Here is a 17,833-nt window from a genome sequence, read left to right on the forward strand (position 1 = left end):
ATTTTTTTAATGTGCAGGGGGCCCCTCCTCTGAGTGCACCCTCACCTATAGGAAGATCCGCCACCGTACCCTTGTGGCTCTGTTTCACCCTCTGGCAGAGGTTACTGGGATCTCAGCTGCCTCCAATATATTCAGTTAATTATCCAGTGAATGAAAACAGGCCGTCATCTCGGTAGCTAAGTATCTGTTTAAACATCATTGAATATGCTGAGCCTCTCGCCTCCTCCCATCATGCCTCCAGCAACACGAGCTCTCACCTCACAATGAATGCATCCTGCATGCAAAGTATGCTTCCCAAAATAGGTTTTATTTTGGAAGTCTAGATTTTGTCTTTTGTTGCCACATCTTTGGTTATAACAAAAAAAAGTCACTTGTCACATTTTGCAAATCGATACATAGTTAGGTGTAACATGTACTTGAACCACATGAATGATCCTGTTCAACCAAAGTCCATACGTCAGGTTCGGATCACAGACCAAAGAGCGTGTGTCACTCACAGAAAAACCTTTTGAACCATTGAACAGAGAAAAGACTGCAAAGGAAATGGAGAAAATAAACAAGCATTTACAAAAAATATGTCCTTTATTCTTTTGGCTTTGAAATTATATTACCATATGAGTGGACAGTAGTCACTTCTTGCATGCAGTTCACTAAAACACTACAAGCGCAATGAGAGATGGCTACTGATTGCTTCATGGTGTCTATCTACAGATATGGGGACCATACATGTGTTTCATCGTGTGTTACAGTGCAGAAAGGAAAAAACGAGTTCTAGAAAAAATGTAAATCAAATCCGAGGACTGGAAAAATGCACTCATATCTACAGTAAAAATGTTATTTATAATCGGTGGAACACCCCGCAGACCCCAGATGCACACAAACACACGCACTCACATAAAGAGATAGATGCTTACATTCTCCCTTTCTTACAAATAAACACATAGACACACGTCTCGCACACACGCACACTTACATGTATGACCGCCACACGTGGTATTACATAGCAGTGGGGATAAAAAGTGCTCTTACATCAAATGTAAGTGTGATGCATACTGTGGGCCCAAATAGCGATATTATTTACAAACCAAACCACTACATTAAAACCACTCGCGTCTCAATTTAAACAACATGAAGGTCATACAAACATTTGTGATATTATAACCTTTAAATGTGATATATTGTCACGTTCTAGCTTGAGAGCAGTTAGAAAGACTGACATTTTCTTTTTAGAATATTTCATTACTTAAGGTTTTTTTCTTTACAGGAGCTCTGGGACGATAGAGGGGAGGACAACAAATGTGTTAGAGACACTGCAATACGACAGAGTAGATATGAGTGCCACCTGAAAGGAACGGTTTTGACGTTTTAGGAAATAGGCTTCTTTGCTTTCTTGCTGAGAGGTAGATGAGAAGATTGATACTACTCTTGTGGAGGTACAGCTAGGATTGGACTAGAAGCAGGTACAAATTGCCTGAATCACTACTGAAGGGTTTCCACTGTGCGACCAATGCGCAGGTGACAGGGTTGGTCAAGAGATGTAACATGTTAACAGGTCCTTCTCACAGCAGACATGTACAGAGTTGTCATAGCAGAAAAAGCACAGGTGAAACCACATTTACCGCCTTGTGTTTATACTTTTCTGCAAACCTGGTCAAGTTTGTCTTATAAGTTTACATCTGTGTCTCTGAAAACATGAATGCTTCACCCACACATCTTCCCCCTGACAGCACAGTTTCAAGGTGGGCACCAATCCAGTGTCCGACCAAATGTCTCCCCTTCCGTTCCTGAGTCATGGTGTTAAGAAAAGTGTTTCTGCAGAACGTTGTGGTGTCACAGTGAAGCTGACCTTTGACCTTTTGGATATAAAATGTCACCACTTCATCATTTTATCCTATTGAACATGTGTGTGAAATTTGGTCATGATTAGCGTATGAATTCTTGAGTTTTGGCCAAAACATGCTTTGTGAGGTCACAGTGACCTTGAACTCATTTTTGAAGCAAAGTGGACATTTGTACCGAATTTCAAAATTCCGTCAAGGTGTTCTTGTGATATTGCGTTTATAGGAATTAGACAGACAGACGGACGAAACATAGTGCCTTCAACCATGGCTATCTGACACAAAGACATAAGAAAACCTGGCAACCTCTGGGGCTGAAAAATGAAGGCAATGTGGATGTGCCAAAAACTGCAGTTCCACTAATGACCACTTGAGGCTGGCTCCAAAAGTGAGTCAATCCCCATAGACTCCCATGTTAAAATACCCAAATAAACATGTTTACAGCCTGGTGCAAAAAACTGTTAGGTAATGTAACCATAATATAAATTCAGATTCACAGAGTATAGGCGTAGTTATTGCTATTGCTGTTTCAGTGTGTTTTCAGTTCATTGAAATTAATTAACATTTTTGTGGTGAGGTTGCACTTAAAGGCCCTCTTAGGAGTCGGGTGTTCAGTTTTTCCAGAAAGTACATTTTGTTCTATAGTTTTACGACTGTTTTCTGTTAGCAACAATTAGCGTTAGCATTAGTGATATCACAGTTACCCAGAGCTGCAGTTGTCTAACCATGCTAGCAGGTAGTGTTGGGGTTCTCTCCACCCTGGTCACTCCTGGCTCCAAAAAACCAAGATGGCAACGGCAAAAATGCCAAACTTAAGGCTTCAAAATGTTCTCAGACCAATGGGTGATGTCAAGGTGGCTATGTCCATTATTTTAAACAGTTTATGGTGAAACACTGACAACGACTCTGCTCTATGAAAGTGTCCCAGTAAACCATGATGGTGAGCCACAATACGCAATCCCAGGGCTCGTAACTAGCTCACCTGAACTGAATGGAGCCATTTTTAATGTCATGGATTACACCTGTGCTTTTCCTGCTATGACAAAGGCAAAGGCCGGACATGAACGTGGTACATACTAATCTTCTCATCTAACTCTCAGCAAACAGAGTGACTAAAATTATGTCCTAAAACGTCAAACCATTTCTTTACCTGTGTCTCATTCCTTGCATACATTCAGCTTCTCTGTATTCAGAGACTTGTGTTTTCTACTGAAATGGGGAGATGGCAGTCCAGATAGAAGCACAGTACAGATTTCAACAATCACTGATGGCACACCAGTGAACACAATGTATCTGCTCATTGCACTTCAGCGGTATGCTGTTTGTTTCAGCTCCATATACTGTATGAACTGAGAGCATTCTGGCGCTGGCCCCTGCACTGTAGTTTCAGACGGTTGTCGCGGTTTCCAGCATTGACTTTATCTGCCCTTGGTGATTTTACAACAGTGAAAGCAGTGGACACATTCTCACGAGAAGAACACAAAAAAGTAGAAAACATTCTTTCTCATAAAAAAACAAACCTTGTAACCAAAAAAATGAGCAAAAAAAAAAAAAAAAAGCAGAGTACTTGTTACAGCGATTGTTAAATTCAAGACACTGGATTTATAGTAGTAGCAGCAGCACTAGCTACAGACAACTGAACAGTACACTCAAGTGTGTCAGATAGTAACAACAACCAATAGGAAAATCACAAGCGTTTTGCAGAGAGGCTTTTTCCATGTTCTGTTCCATTTCTGACAGTGTCTGCTGGATCATCTGTTTCCACATCCCCTCTGAGAAGACCCCATGTATTCACATAAAACATCACCACACTCCCATTGTAGGCCTACCTGGCATAGCGTTCCTCGTATTTTAACAATAAGCACACAAGCGTACATCTACCTACCCCCTTTAGAAGCTGTAAACAAATTTCCCCCATGTCTCTGATGCATTATTATTTTTTGTTCCTATTTAAAAAGTTTATTTCTTTCTGTCTTTCCCTTTGTTTTCCTTTTCACTTTTTTCTTTCTCGTATTTGTCCTTGTCTGATTTCGTCACACTGTTGTAGGAGGGCGGTGAGGCTGTGGAGGGGGTCATGTCCGTTTTTTCCGAGGTGGAGTTCTCATTAAACTTGCTGATGACCATCACGTCCTTGTCGGGGTCGCGGATGCCCTCCTTCAGCTGCTCCTTGTAGAGGGCTGAGGCCTTCTTCATGGCCACGCGGATCATGTAGCGCCGGAAGGCTCTCTGGATGACTATGGCCGCCATGTCCTCCTGTTTGCGGCGGAGGGTGGTGGTGATGGGCTCATAAGACACCTTAGAGGGGTTAGAGGCCATGAAGCGCTCCTCCATCTGCCCACGTAACACGTCCATCTCGCCGCCTTCACCCAACACTCGCTTGGTGAAGGCAAACAGGATGTCGAGGCAGTGGATGCGCTCTCCACTCACCATTGGCAGATCCATAGAGATGAGCTGGATCATATTAGGCTTGGGCATGCGCAGCGGAGGATCTAGAGCATCTGCAAAGTCAGAGAGCTTGCTGTACTCCATGAACTGAGTGGCGTCGGGATCAAAGCGCTCCCACACTTCGTAGAACATTTCAAAGTCATCTTCGCTTAGTGGCTCGGCGCTCTCCTCTGTGGCGACACTGAAGTTCTCCAGGATGACGGCAATGTACATGTTGACCACGATGAGGAAGCAGATGATGATGTAGCTGACGAAGAAGAAGATGCCCACTGATGGGTTTCCGCAGTTGCCTTTGTAGGAGTTGCCCGGGTGCTCCATCTGGCTGTCGCAGTCGGGCTCCCTCTTGTTCAGTATGGGTGCGAGGAGGCCGTCCCACCCGGCGGAGGTGGTGATCTGAAACAAACAGATCATGCTGTTCCCGAAGGTCTCAAAATTGAACATGTCGTCGATTCCCGCCTCCCGCTTGACGTAGGCAAAGTTGGACATGCCAAAGATGGCGTAGATGAACATGACCAGGAAGAGGAGGAGGCCGATGTTGAACAAGGCAGGGAGTGACATCATCAAGGCAAAGAGAAGCGTCCGGATGCCTTTGGCACCTTTGATAAGGCGAAGGATGCGGCCTATCCTGGCCAGACGGATCACTCGGAACAGCGTCGGGGACACAAAGTACTTCTCGATAACTTCAGATAAAAACATACCTGCAAAAGCAAAAAAACATTCAGCATATAATTTTCAACTTCAAATTCACTGGACAGCTGAGGCAACTGAAACGTCTCCTTACCTACAATAGACAGGATCACCACCACAAAGTCAAATATATTCCACCCGATGGTGAAGTAATAGTGACGCAGAGAGATCATCTTGAGCACACACTCCCCAGTGAAGAGCACAATGAAGACCAGGTTGATCCAGTAAAGAATTTTGTCCATGTCAGGCGTCTGGTCGTCCGTCTCCACCATCATGGTCACCATGTTAAGGCAGATGAGGATCATGATCACGATGTCGAAGGCCTGCTTTGTGATGCAGTCGAACACACAGCCTTGAAACGCATTCTGGGGACAGAGCAGGACAACAGACAGGAAGGCGGAGGTTATTTTACACCACCACTTGTACTTAATTAGTAAGAACTGAGAGTCTGAGCACTAAGAGTCTTACTGTTGGGCGAGGTATAGGTTTCTGTGGTTTCTTGGAACCCAGCTTCTTCATGGCGTTGTAGTATTTCTTCTGTTCTTCTGTCATGAAGATGTCCTGACCTCCAAAGTAAAGGGAGCAAAACAAATTTTGATTACAACCACATGGAAGAATCTTACATTTAGGAGAACAATGCAAACAACAGAGCAAGCACATGACTTACAAATATCTAGGTTTTGTTATCTCTGCCAGGCGTAATGCGAAGGGATCATGCACTTGGTTGTGTGTGTGTGTGTGTGTGTTTGTGGCTAATCTTGCAAATACTGGACCAATCAGCCTCATATTTTGAATGTACATGAATAACTGTATGTTCAAGGACCTCCTGTGGTTGCGGAAATTCACAGTTTTTGTAAAGGCTATTTTTTTTTTCCATGTTTTATACTGTCGATGACTGATCACTTCTCTCAACCGACCACTAGGGGCTGCAATTTTTTTACGGAAATTGGTTTGGCTAAAAACAACAAGTCATCTGTTGTCGTAGCTTAAAAATGAACATTAATTGAAAAGTTTAGTCTCATTTTGACTCGGAGCATCTGTAGATTAATTCCATATCTGATGTGTTATGGTCCACTAAAGTTAGGCACATTACGAGATGAATTAGTCCCCATTTTTGTTTTCTTTAATGCCATCTTGACTACAAGGGAGCCAGGAGGAACAATTCTACCAGGTTCAGCTGCGCCACGTTCAGGCTGTGACCTGGTTTTGTCATACCACACCAGGAGTGTTTAAGAAGTGAAGCATTTTGTCTGCCCAATTTTCTATGGAGTGCACTTTTTAGGTTTTAATTAAAATTATGAGCTTCACAGGGGGCAGAAAAGTACTGTCGGAGTCAGCAGGAGGAGTGATAGGATATGTGATTAAAAAGGGAGTGGTTTCCTTGAGATTTACAGACAATTGTACATTTAATTCACTGGTTCTTGCTTTCAGATGTGATTTGTTTGTCTCAGGCTTACATGATAGTAAATTCTACCTTGGGTTTGAACTGTTGTTGGACAAACAAGGAAAGGGATGTGGGAAATTGTGGACATTTTTCAGGATTTTTTTTGGCATTCATCCATAGTGAAAATAAAAAAAAAATAAAATAGTCATTAGATGGTGCCCTCATTACTACGCAGAGCCACATGTCAAATCAAATTTACAGAGAAGGCAGAGAAACTGAGTCCACCATCAAAAAATCAGCTAAAATCCTTCGATTGTTATGACTGTCTGAAGAGATTCATAGACAATGTCTGATGCCGAAGACGGAGAACACTGTATCCCTCGTAATAAGACACCTCTGTAATATAAATTGAATACTGTTTGTTCTCATTTTGCATTTAGACGTTATGATTTGTCAGCGGACCATTTTGGTTGCTGCTGTCTAGTGTCTTGTAACTCCATACAGGCACCGAAACCAACCAATCCATCAGGTGGTGAGAGGAAACAGGTGCACTTCTCCTGCACTGAAGCTCAGTTGGGTTCTCTGCCTCACTAAAACCAGCATGTCTGCCTCCATCAGAGTATGTATGACAGCAGTCAGGTCCCTTTTTAAAGGACAAGTCATGTGATCATTAATCAACAGAATCAATTACACCTGCAGGATAAACCTCCAAGATCCTTCTGCAGGTGTGATTGATTAGCTCTCCAGCTCTCAGTTTTCACAGGGACACTGTCTCAAAATTAAATCTCTTGAAAACTGTATTTGTATTTGATCTGAGGGTAAATACATTCTGTAGACTCTCTGCATCACAATTCTATCAAAATTAAGCTCAAATACACTTTAAAAATGAATAAGTGCCAAAGACACTATTAAATCATTTCCAAATTTCAGCCAGCGCAGTCACTTTATTCTCATTAATCAACGCAATGAATCCCCCTCCTGATATGATACATGAGGCACACATCACACTCTCAGTGCTGCTTGCTGAGTGTATGATGCATGTCTGGAGGGAGGACTGGTGTCAACACCGAACAACCATCTGTATGACGCTGTGGCCGCGGGGCAGCTGAACTCATAATACAGTGTCTCAGTCAGTCAGTCAGTCAGTCAGTCAGTCAGTCAGGTCGCCCCCTCCCCCCTTCCTCTCTTGGCTGTTGCTAATCATACTTGTTAGTGCTTGGTTGAATGAAGGCCACATTTCCAGACTACACTCACTGTGACACTGCGTGTGTGTGTGTGTGTGTGTGTGTGTGTGTGTGTGTGTGTGTCTGCAGGCTGGGTGTTTCTCAGTGACTCATGCCCCCTCAGTAATCCTTGGTAGCAGCAGGTCCTCACCGTGCTGAAGATAATCATTATTCTGCAGCTCAGTTCTTTCTTTAACACCGCTGCTGTGGCTCTAAATCTGGGCTGCTTTGTATCTGGGCTGTGCATGGAGTTGGCACAGTGTGGCACAGGACTGGTACCTGTTCCACTGCACATGTAATACCAACACAGCGCAGAACCAAAGCTGTGTGTCAACATTAATAACAGCGAGCAGCGTGGACCAAACGCCTGGGACCACCTGAGATTTCATCTCTGCTTTGAAATATTATTACATCTAAAAATAAAACAGAAAAAGTGATGGCTGTTTTTCTTCTCTGATGTGTTCCCAGGGCTGTATAAGCAAGATTTTAGTTTTTGGCCATATCACTTGGCTCCACTCAAGTGTGTTACTAAATGCAACTTATCTTCTTCTTCTGCTGGTTGAAGTTGTCGATGATGACACCGATGAACAGGTTGAGGGTGAAAAAGGAGCCGAAGATGATAAAGATGACAAAGTAGAGGTACATGTACAAGTTCGCTTCGTATTCAGGCTGGTCTTCCACCTGCAAGAGGCAAGACAGAACAAATTAAACATGTGACTGGCTGTCATAACCACAACTTAAAAGTCCCTTTGTTAGGCACAGAGAGACTTACATTTCGAGAGTCCACGGCTGCATACATGATGTCCGTCCAACCCTTAAAGGTTGCCTGAGAGCAGATGAGAGGAGAGTCAGTGTGTCAGTCTATAGGAGATCATTTCGGTCCTCATTTTGGTCCAATAATGCAAGATGTTATTTGGGATATAAGGTGGCTTTGGGAATGCCCTGTTGTTGCAACATTCTGTGAGAGGATTTTAATGAGTTTGGGTTAATATTTCCCACTTTTCAGTTATTATCTAAACTGCTTGGGACTAGAACAGAATTACTTCATATATGTGACTTATTTTTTTATTTTCAGTCACACTGAGGCCTGAAACACATTTTGAGTTGAATACACTGTTGGGGAAAGAGAAGATTTTTAGCTTTCTAATGAGATTGATGAGATGAATGAATCCATATTGTTTCTGTAACAAAGGCCTGAACAAAGGCCTTCAAACTTTGCCATATGGTGGCTGCAAAGATACATGACAGAGCACATTTACCTACAAATTTGAGAGCACCTGCTGTCCTCTGGGGTGAAAAATACACAGAAAAGCTAAAAAAAAACAAAAAACACCTGTTTTAATGATGGTGGACATCATTACAGCTGCAAGAATTATCCTACTCTCATATTAGGTATTTGTATTTATCTAATTCTTAAAATTCTATTGAAAAGTGCTTTTCCTTCACTTGGAGAGGGCTCTTAAGATAAGAGTGAGTGTGGCTGAGTGTGGATTTGGACAGAGGAAGAAAAGAAAATCTTTATTCTCCATGGAGAGGTGTGCCACAGCCCACAGAGGGTTTGCAACATGATTGCATCATCACAAAACTCAATCACATCATTTTGTCATTATCTGTTGTATATTATTGGAATATTTAAGACTGGTGCCATTTTTTGACAATATAAATATGAGGTGAAAGAGCTGCAACGATTCAGTTAGTAGCTCGACAGAAAGTTAACCGCTAAATATTTTGATAATCGTTTCAGTTATTCAGTTATTTTTCAAGCAGTTGCAGCTTCTCTGATATGATATTTTGAGATTATTTTTCCTGTTATATAATATGACAGTAAAGCGAATATTTTAAGGAATGTAAATTGGACAAATAAATCCATCTGAAGACACCCCTTTGTTAAAAGGCCATGTGTGCTAAGATCTTGTTTGTTCCGTATTAGAAGTTGACACCGTCTGTCAGCAGCACTCCCAATCTGCTGTGACTTAACAACACCTCTTGTGCTTCATATTGAGGCTTGAACAGGTTCCAGACTTGAGCACGTTTTTTGGATTACTCTGCATGCTCAGACGTAGTGAGATGTTGTTTTTCTGAGTCTTGTGGATTGTGTGCTTTTGATCTGTGTATTCAGCTGTTTTATCTTAACATAGAGCACTGGGAAGAAGCACTAATTTCCTCATTTTAAATGCCCAGTGCACTTAATTTCAATGAATAAATAGTGGTAATTTGTCGCAGTGTGTATTGCAGTAGTGTGACAAACTATTTATTCATTGTCTTAATGGTGTGGGTGTTATGGCTGGTGTCCCTTTTATCTCTGCTGTAGCTCTGCACAGGTGTGCTGTATTGCTCAACGAGGCGCACCTGACCTGGGAAGAAAACATTCCCGTACAAGCAGCAGAGGAGGGAGGCATGTCATGTGGGGACTGTCACAGTGTGGGTTTAGTGTTGTTTTAAAGTTGTTTTCTGTGGTGGGTTTGGGTCATTGGGAAGTGCTGTTTGTTCCATAGTTTTTAAGTTTAAAATCAGTCAATGATGGAAAATAATTGCTTAACGTGTCCTCTGTGTGAGTTAGGTGCGGTCAACTGTATGACAAAAGTAGAAGCCAGAGAGTTGCATCTTAAACCCTTCTAGACACACATGTATACCTTGACATTTCGTTTTCATAACGCCAACTGTGTCACTGAATCTAGACTCACCACTTGCAGCAGAGCCAGGTAGCCGGCTCCGACGTTGTCAAAGTTGATTTTGACATTCTTCCAGCGGGTGCTGGCGTTGACCAAGTTCATGCAGTCGCTTTTGTTGTTGACGATGTCGATGGGGAAGATCTCGTCCGTGGTAGTGTTGACACAGTAATAGTACTTCCCTGCAAACAGGTTGACACCCATGATGCTGAAGATGAGCCAGAAGATGAGGCAGACCAACAGCACGTTCATGATGGAGGGGATGGCCCCCAGCAGTGCGTTCACCACAACCTGGAGAGGTGGAAGCACACAGACAAACTCAGCACGCTCCTGGCGGTCAAACGGAGATCTCTGCTTGCCAAAATAGAGAGGCTGTTTGATTTTAGATAAGTGGCCATTACAATCATCTAATCACTTATTCTTAAGTAAGACACCAGATCTGATTGAGCTGTAAAGCTGATGCTACGGTTTTCAAAACAAAAGCCAAGACTGATTCAAAAATTCCTAACAACCCTATATTATTCAAAGCTCTATCTAATATGTAATGTCTGCACACATAAAGCTCTTAGCACCAAACATATCTACAGAGAGAGTCTAACAGCATGACAGTTGGAAAGAAGAAGGTGGATAGGTGAAAAAGTTAACATTTGATAAGTAAAAAAGCAAAACAGAAAAAAACCTTAGAGAGGCAGGATGAAGTCACAACATTTTGTTTGACTGTAAATGAAAAAAGACACACAACAAAGAAAAAAATTACTGGTCAAAGGCACCACACAAGCAATGTCAGAGAACAATGCCTGAGAACAGCTATATACAGTAATCCATTGACACAATGTGCAGAAAGTCATGCAGATAGAAGAAGTACAGTGCTGAATTGCAAGGAAAAAATAAGTCTACAGAAGTAATAAGCATGCAGTCTTACAGTCAGGCTCCCTAACAAGCTAATAACATTTAACAGATATCAAACATTAACTAAATATGGAAATATAAATTACACTATGGCATTTTCTTTTAGCAGTCCTGAGCTGAGGACAAACAGACACTGAGAAAATAATAAATGCTTGGGCCAGCTGAAAGCAGCTGAATGTGGTCGAGCCTCAGCAGGTTAATATCCTGTTAAAGTCTGTGACATTTTAACAGTAAATGTTTTTTGGGAAAATAAACACACATGCAGGCTTTCACCTTGCCCACAATCATTATTAACAAGTGGGTTTTGTGCCACTGTTACTCCAAGACGTCCTTACCCTCATGCCCTCAAACCGAGACAGGGCCCTCAGGGGCCGCAGGGCTCGCAGTGTCCTCAGAGACTTGATGGCGGTGAGCTCAGAGTAGCCCAGAGCGTTGGCTATGAGGCTGACCAGGGACACCTGCGAGATGACGATGACAGAGACAAGTGGGGTGAAAGGGGAGGAATGAAAAAGGTCTCTGCAGAGTGTCAGTCTGAGTGTTTGAACAAGATGGCTGATTAGGCATTAATGATGAGTCTGCACACAGTGAGAGAGATCATTAAGAATTTAAAGTGTTTAAAAATGAATTGAAATTTTAGATAAAGAGATGTGACAATAATGAACAATGACCTAAACTGACTGTTTATATCTGTATGATAACCATTAAGGGAATAGTTTGGCATTTTGGGAAATACACTTATATGCTTTCCTGCTCTGAGTTAGGGCCCTGACACACCAAGCTAACGGTAAGCTGTCAGTCAATGTCGAGCCATCGGTGAGTGTCTGTCGCCTGCGTTTAGCCACTAGTCAGCCCTTGCTGGCTTTTTTACGGCCGATTCAGCATGTTGAATCAGCATCGCAGACAGTTTAGCCTGTTGGTGAATGAAATCCCTCTGACTGGCAGTTCAGCTCAGCGCACGAGAAGAGAACCAGAAGTGAGGAAAGTAAACAAATGGTTAAAGTTAAGAGGGTGTGAGATCAAAACAAACTTGCTATATCAGGCAAGATTATTTTTTAGCCACTGAGCTCTTCAGCAGAAATAGTTTGTAATTGTTAGTATTACTGTTCACTGGCGCACGGTAACACATTTATGTGCTAACTGGCTAACTAGCATCTTGAACCGGCCCTGTTGGTCTTCCAGTTTTACCTTTTTGATTGACAAATACAGACTTTTGATGTCGGTTTGGTGTGTCTGTGCCTTTAGATGAGATAGATACTACTCTAATGTCTGTGCACTAAATATGTAGCTACAGGAAGCTATTAGCTTAGCCTAGCTAACTGAGCATGAAGAATAGAGACAGGGGAAAACAGCTAGCCTTGTTCTGTCTAAAGCTCAAACCAAGACCTCTGAAGTGGATTAACACGTTGCTTCTTATTTCTTTAATTTGTACACAAAATAGTGCTAAGCTAATCATATCTTGGCTTTAACCCCACAGTTAGCATAAACATAAGCAGCCAGAAAGCATGTATTTCCCAAATTATCAGACTATTCCTAAGTCTGAACTGTCTTTGATAATACCAGATTGTGAGCTTTACTTTCACATGGACTAATATACATACGTCTACGATGAGGAAGTCGAGCCAGCACCAGGCGTTGGTGAAGTACTTGACAAAGCCGTATGCCACCCACTTCAACAGCATTTCCAGAATGAAGACGTAAGTGAAGACCTTGTCTGCGTACTCCAGCACTGTTTTAATGGTCCTCCTCTGCTCAATGTAAATGTCCTCAAACGCCTGTACAGAATGGAAATAATTGTAAACACTGTAGGTGGAATCAGTGAGGTGGGAATCAGGTGTGACCATGATTGAGATTGAAACCCAGGAGACTGTTGCTCTGATATGTTAGGACGAACCACTTACCCAACATGCTGTTAATAATGTAAGCAATGATTTATCAAAAAAAGTATTAAAGATTATTACTGAATTTGGGTCTTAAAGAAAGGTAAATACACACACACACACATACAGAAACACAGACTTACCAGTGCTCCGCTGCTGAGCAGGATCATGAATATGATGAAGGATTCAAACCAGTTGTGCTCCACTATGATAAAGCAGGTTTTTCTGAGTGTCCACCAGTGCTTAAAACGGTCTCCATCCTCATTGATCTGGCAGCATTGGAACCTGCTCACACAGCCTGCAGGCATGTGGGAAATGTAGAGGAAGAGGCATATGAAATGGCCATGGAAATTAATATGAGGTCCATGTAGACTAAAGGAGATAGCATGATTAAACTAGCCATGTGACAGGCTTAGACTCAACAGAAACAACACCCATCTTTTCTTACTCAGTCAGTTTCCATACAAATTTAGAATTGAACCACAAATCTCAAGAAAATGGTAAAAGTAATGCAAATGAATGTGTCTTCCCAGCTACTACTATGGTTTAGACACCACTAAACCATTGCTCATAACATTTTATTTCTGTATTCCACGCTCAGGAAAGACTGCAAGGAGGTACTTGCAGATCCAGAATTGCACTGGTGGTGTGTCAAACTAAACGTCAGGTTACATCACAAACCAAGACAATCTCACAGACCACTTTTCTTTCTGTCCTGCCGAGCATTTGTATTCACTGTCACTCAGTGCTGAGTATAACACACCGGTGCTATACACAAGCAGTTAATGCGATTTACTGTGTGTCTTGAAATGTGCTGTACAAGCATTTCAGCTCCCACCTTTCTTGCTCTGTCCCACTTTCCCTCTACCCATCACCACCACTATCCCCTGCCTATCACCCTAACATCCCTCTCACCCTCTGTGAAGCAGGCCTCTGGGTCCAGTGACTCCTCTGGCTCCAGCTCCACTGAATCCACCCCATCTCCTGGGGGGCGAATATCAACTGTGCTCCCCTCCGATGAGCTCAGAGGTTGGGGCTCTACGTCAAGCTTCTGCATGGACGAGGAAGAAGATGAGAGTAGAAAGTTAGGTGCCTCACAAGTTCAGTGGTTAAAGGAGCCAACCTTCTGAGCTGGTTATCATTGTGATTCTCCATTCACATGTACTCCAGTGCCACAGCTATATACCTTAGCATGGAGACGAGGCACTGTAATAGCTCACAGAGTTGGGCTCTTTAAAGTCATCGTATTATCGTCATCACATGCAGCATCGATCAAATGTACCTACAGGCTTTGACATTAGTTTTATCTGATGGCTCAAATCATATTATGCGGCAACACAAGGCACAGAGAGGTTGCCGTTACAGAAATGCGCTGTGGGTACATTTGATGTGACCTCAGTTCGAGGAAGAGTGCATGCAGTATTCCAGTGCATTATCAATCCAAGCCTGAAATAGTACCAAGCAGAACATGTGCTGAAGTATTTTCATGTCCACTGAAAAATGACCCCAAATGGGCCCCAAATTTATCCCATTTACAAAAAAAGACAGCTATGAATAATAATTTCCCCCAACCTCAAAACTAGAATCCACCCATAGAAGGACTGCTGAGCATTTTCCTGAGTGACATGAAAACACGTTATTTCCATTCCTTGAAAGCAGTGTACAAGCTTCTTCTGTTGTTGTTGAAGTAGACGGATAACCACATTAGCTTACCAGCAAAAACCAGTACTGTGCACTGTTTATAAGACAGCATGTGGTCTGGCTTTTTTTTTTGTAGTTGTTCCATTTCAATGTTGAATTAGCTCCCATGCATACCCAGAAAACATACAGGACTAAGTGTGGTAGTCAACGATTTAGGTCCCTCTTCTCAGCAATATGCAACACATGTGAGGACAAGTGTTGCTGCTGCTGTCAAGTTCATCTGTCTTCCTTGCTAACTCTGAATTTTGAACCCTGGTAACACTCCTCTAAAACCCTAAAATGCAGTGATCTTTTTTTAATGTACATCACAATATCATCTGCATATAGTGAGACTTTTTGGTGTCGTTAGGCTTCCTGTCTGTTTTTCTTTGGGCAAACATGGTGTTATGTGGCCTCATGTCTGATCTGTCTGGCGTGTGAAGTGAAGTAACATGTCATCCTAGACAGTGCAGCAGCTCTGATTGCCGTGGGACCCAGCTAATACGGCATGGGAATGATGGAAGCATGCTGCTCACAAGGGCATCGCTGTGGACGGGTTGTTTCCCTCCGGTTTTTCTTTCTGTCCTTCAGCAAGAGACCCATTTTAACTCTTCTGGGCATGGATTATATGAGGCTTTCACTCTTAACCTAACATGCTTTTATTTGGCAGATATTGTTGGCATGTTTTACTGTATTTGCACAAGTTGTGTGACGAGATATTTGCAGTGGAACGAAAGTGGATAACACAGGTGTAGAGCCACAAAGTACTGGGCCGACTAATCCACAATAATTGTTTACATGCACCATCTCTGCTTGGATTAAATGTAATCTGGGATGGAGTTTCTTCAAGTTTATATTTGACAATAAAAAAAATTAAGAAATCATCCTCATAGTAATCATTAATAAGTCTGATTAAATATAAGTTGCCATGTGTTATCTGTTTTGCCACCCTGCAAAAATCAGCGCTTCAAAATGATCTCCTTGGAAAGAATTCTGGAAAGAATCTTTCATCATTTCACTATTATTCAAATATCACAGAAAACGGGTATGTACATGTATTTAACGTGTGTATGTATGGGCTATGAACCAGACAAATGAATTTTGTCAAACTACAGCAAAATTCATTCCTCCATTCCATCTCTCTTTTTTCCCCTTATTCTCTTCCTCCTCCACCTCCTCCTCTCTCCCTTCATTCTCAAGCTCGGAGTGTTGGATGCCAATCAAGTCCCAAAACCAAGTCAAAACCAAGCAATGAAATCAAAAGCAAAGATCATGTTAGATGAGATTGTCTATCGATGGAAAAAGGGTGGAGTTGCTCATTCCTAATGGTTTGTAACTGCAATACAGCCTGATGCTTGGAGATAAATTATGAAAGGGGTGGGGGGATGGGGGGGTAAAGGAAAAAAGATTACAGCATTGAGTGTGGTGCTGTATGGAGAAGAGGTGGGGGGGAGGGTATAAAGCAAAGAGGGTGGGGTTGGGGTGGGGGGGACGGAGGGCAGACCAGGCAAAGAACGAAAAACGGGCAATCCATTGAAAGAAAAATATGTTGTTTGTCTGTAAATGGCATAGGCAGTCCTCATGGTTAGTGCTATGGTACAATAAAGTGGTCCTTACAATTCTCCTCTCACTGAAAACCTTGAGAGCGCCTGTGACACAGCTGCAATAACAAATGGGGGGTTAAACAAAGTAAGTCAAACACACTAATAGCCAGCATACAACCTCAAGTCTGCTTTCACTGGTCAGCCGCAAGGCACAGTGGGAGAACATGTTAGCCACAGAGAACAATTCAAATTTCCCTGAAAGGAATTCATGCTTCCTTAAAGGAATACTTCAACACCCACATAACTTTTTGTATATCAATTACTTGTCCTCTGTTACGCTGAATTTGTAAAGAAAACTTTGTTTTTGTGGCATGCCTCAGCTGAACGAAGAAACCAAAAACTATAGAAAATTCTTGATGAACTGAAGTCATGGGGGCAGCGTTCCATAACAGCAAAACTATATCAATAATATAAACTCTCACACAACTCATGCAGGATAATCAAAACCCCATTTATCCAGTCATATGCTCAGTACTTCCCCAACAGACAGCCCTTTCCAACAGGGCACTGACTTGTGAGTGAGACTTGTCTGCATTTCCCCAAATCCAGACTCCATTGACAAAAACAGTCATTTTGAACACAAGAGCAGCCGGCATACCACTGCCTCAATTTATAGTTAGTTGGTAAAATTGTGAGGTTTGGTGAATTAGAACCAACCCCTTTAAATCACCAAAGTCACACAATTATGCAAACACACTGATTGAGGCAGCGGTAGACCAGCAGCTCCAGTGTTCAGTGAGGTAAAATTACTGTTTTTCTCAATGAAGTCTGGCTTTAAAGACAGCATAGGTTAGTTTAACTTTTAGTTCAATTCCCTGTCGGAAAGGGATGTTTGGGAAATACTGAGCAAACGTCTGGACATATGAGACTTGGATTACTCTACACAAGCTGTGTTTGTAAAGAGTTTGTAAAGGGATGTTTTGCAGTTGTTAAATGCAGACCCGCGGACAAAGTTTTCTTCACAAATTCAACGTAGGACAGGGTGAGTAATTTATACACAAACGCTCATTTGGGGGTGAAGTATTCCTGTGATAGATTTTTTGTTACACTGGCAATGACACTTAATAGTCATCTCACAGAACAGACACACCAAATGTTCATTGTGTAACGCTAAATGCATAAGTTTATACCGCCTGTCTCTGATTTGACTGTTTTTTGAGTTGAACTCTATGACACAATAGGCACAAAATGTCCAAATGTCTTTCAACTGGTGTTACTAACATTTCACCAGCCCCTGGCTACAGGGTGTCAGGATCAGCAGTGACGTGAGAGAGCATAGTCTGATCCAGATATGGAGCATGTGGTGCCATAGCTAGAAATAGCCTCCTGGGTTGTTTTTGAATCACAGGGAATTGGCACCACACCCACCGTGGCAGGTTGACATCATCAGGGAGCACAGTCCCAATGCTCTGTCAGCCTGGCAAAACTTAACAGCGAAGCCTGGCTTTTGCTCTTTTAAAACAGGCAATGAATTACAGAAAAGTGACACTACCACAAATATGTGCCAGTAGGGAAGT

At 42.3% G+C, this 17,833-nt stretch overlaps 1 protein-coding gene across 4 annotated transcripts in view; it reads right to left on the bottom strand.

The window, feature by feature from the left end:
* Positions 1–563: 563 nt before the first annotated feature.
* Positions 564–17,833, bottom strand: part of scn1lab (sodium channel, voltage-gated, type I like, alpha b) — a 45,066-nt gene continuing 27,796 nt past the window's right edge. For all 4 annotated transcript variants that reach the window (XM_049569926.1, XM_049569922.1, XM_049569923.1 and 1 more), the window contains exons 18-27: positions 13,948–14,083; positions 13,176–13,330; positions 12,754–12,927; positions 11,491–11,613; positions 10,262–10,537; positions 8,350–8,403; positions 8,121–8,258; positions 5,439–5,543; positions 5,065–5,335; positions 564–4,981 (exon numbers count right to left, since the gene is read on the bottom strand). In XM_049569926.1, the coding sequence (XP_049425883.1) occupies positions 3,798–4,981; positions 5,065–5,335; positions 5,439–5,543; positions 8,121–8,258; positions 8,350–8,403; positions 10,262–10,537; positions 11,491–11,613; positions 12,754–12,927; positions 13,176–13,330; positions 13,948–14,083 (2,616 nt within the window). In that variant the 3' untranslated portion in view covers positions 564–3,797. The remainder of the gene's footprint in view (positions 4,982–5,064; positions 5,336–5,438; positions 5,544–8,120; positions 8,259–8,349; positions 8,404–10,261; positions 10,538–11,490; positions 11,614–12,753; positions 12,928–13,175; positions 13,331–13,947; positions 14,084–17,833) is intronic.

This window comes from Epinephelus fuscoguttatus, linkage group LG24 (assembly GCF_011397635.1).
Source record: "Epinephelus fuscoguttatus linkage group LG24, E.fuscoguttatus.final_Chr_v1".
NCBI classification, from domain to species: Eukaryota; Metazoa; Chordata; class Actinopteri; order Perciformes; family Serranidae; genus Epinephelus; species Epinephelus fuscoguttatus.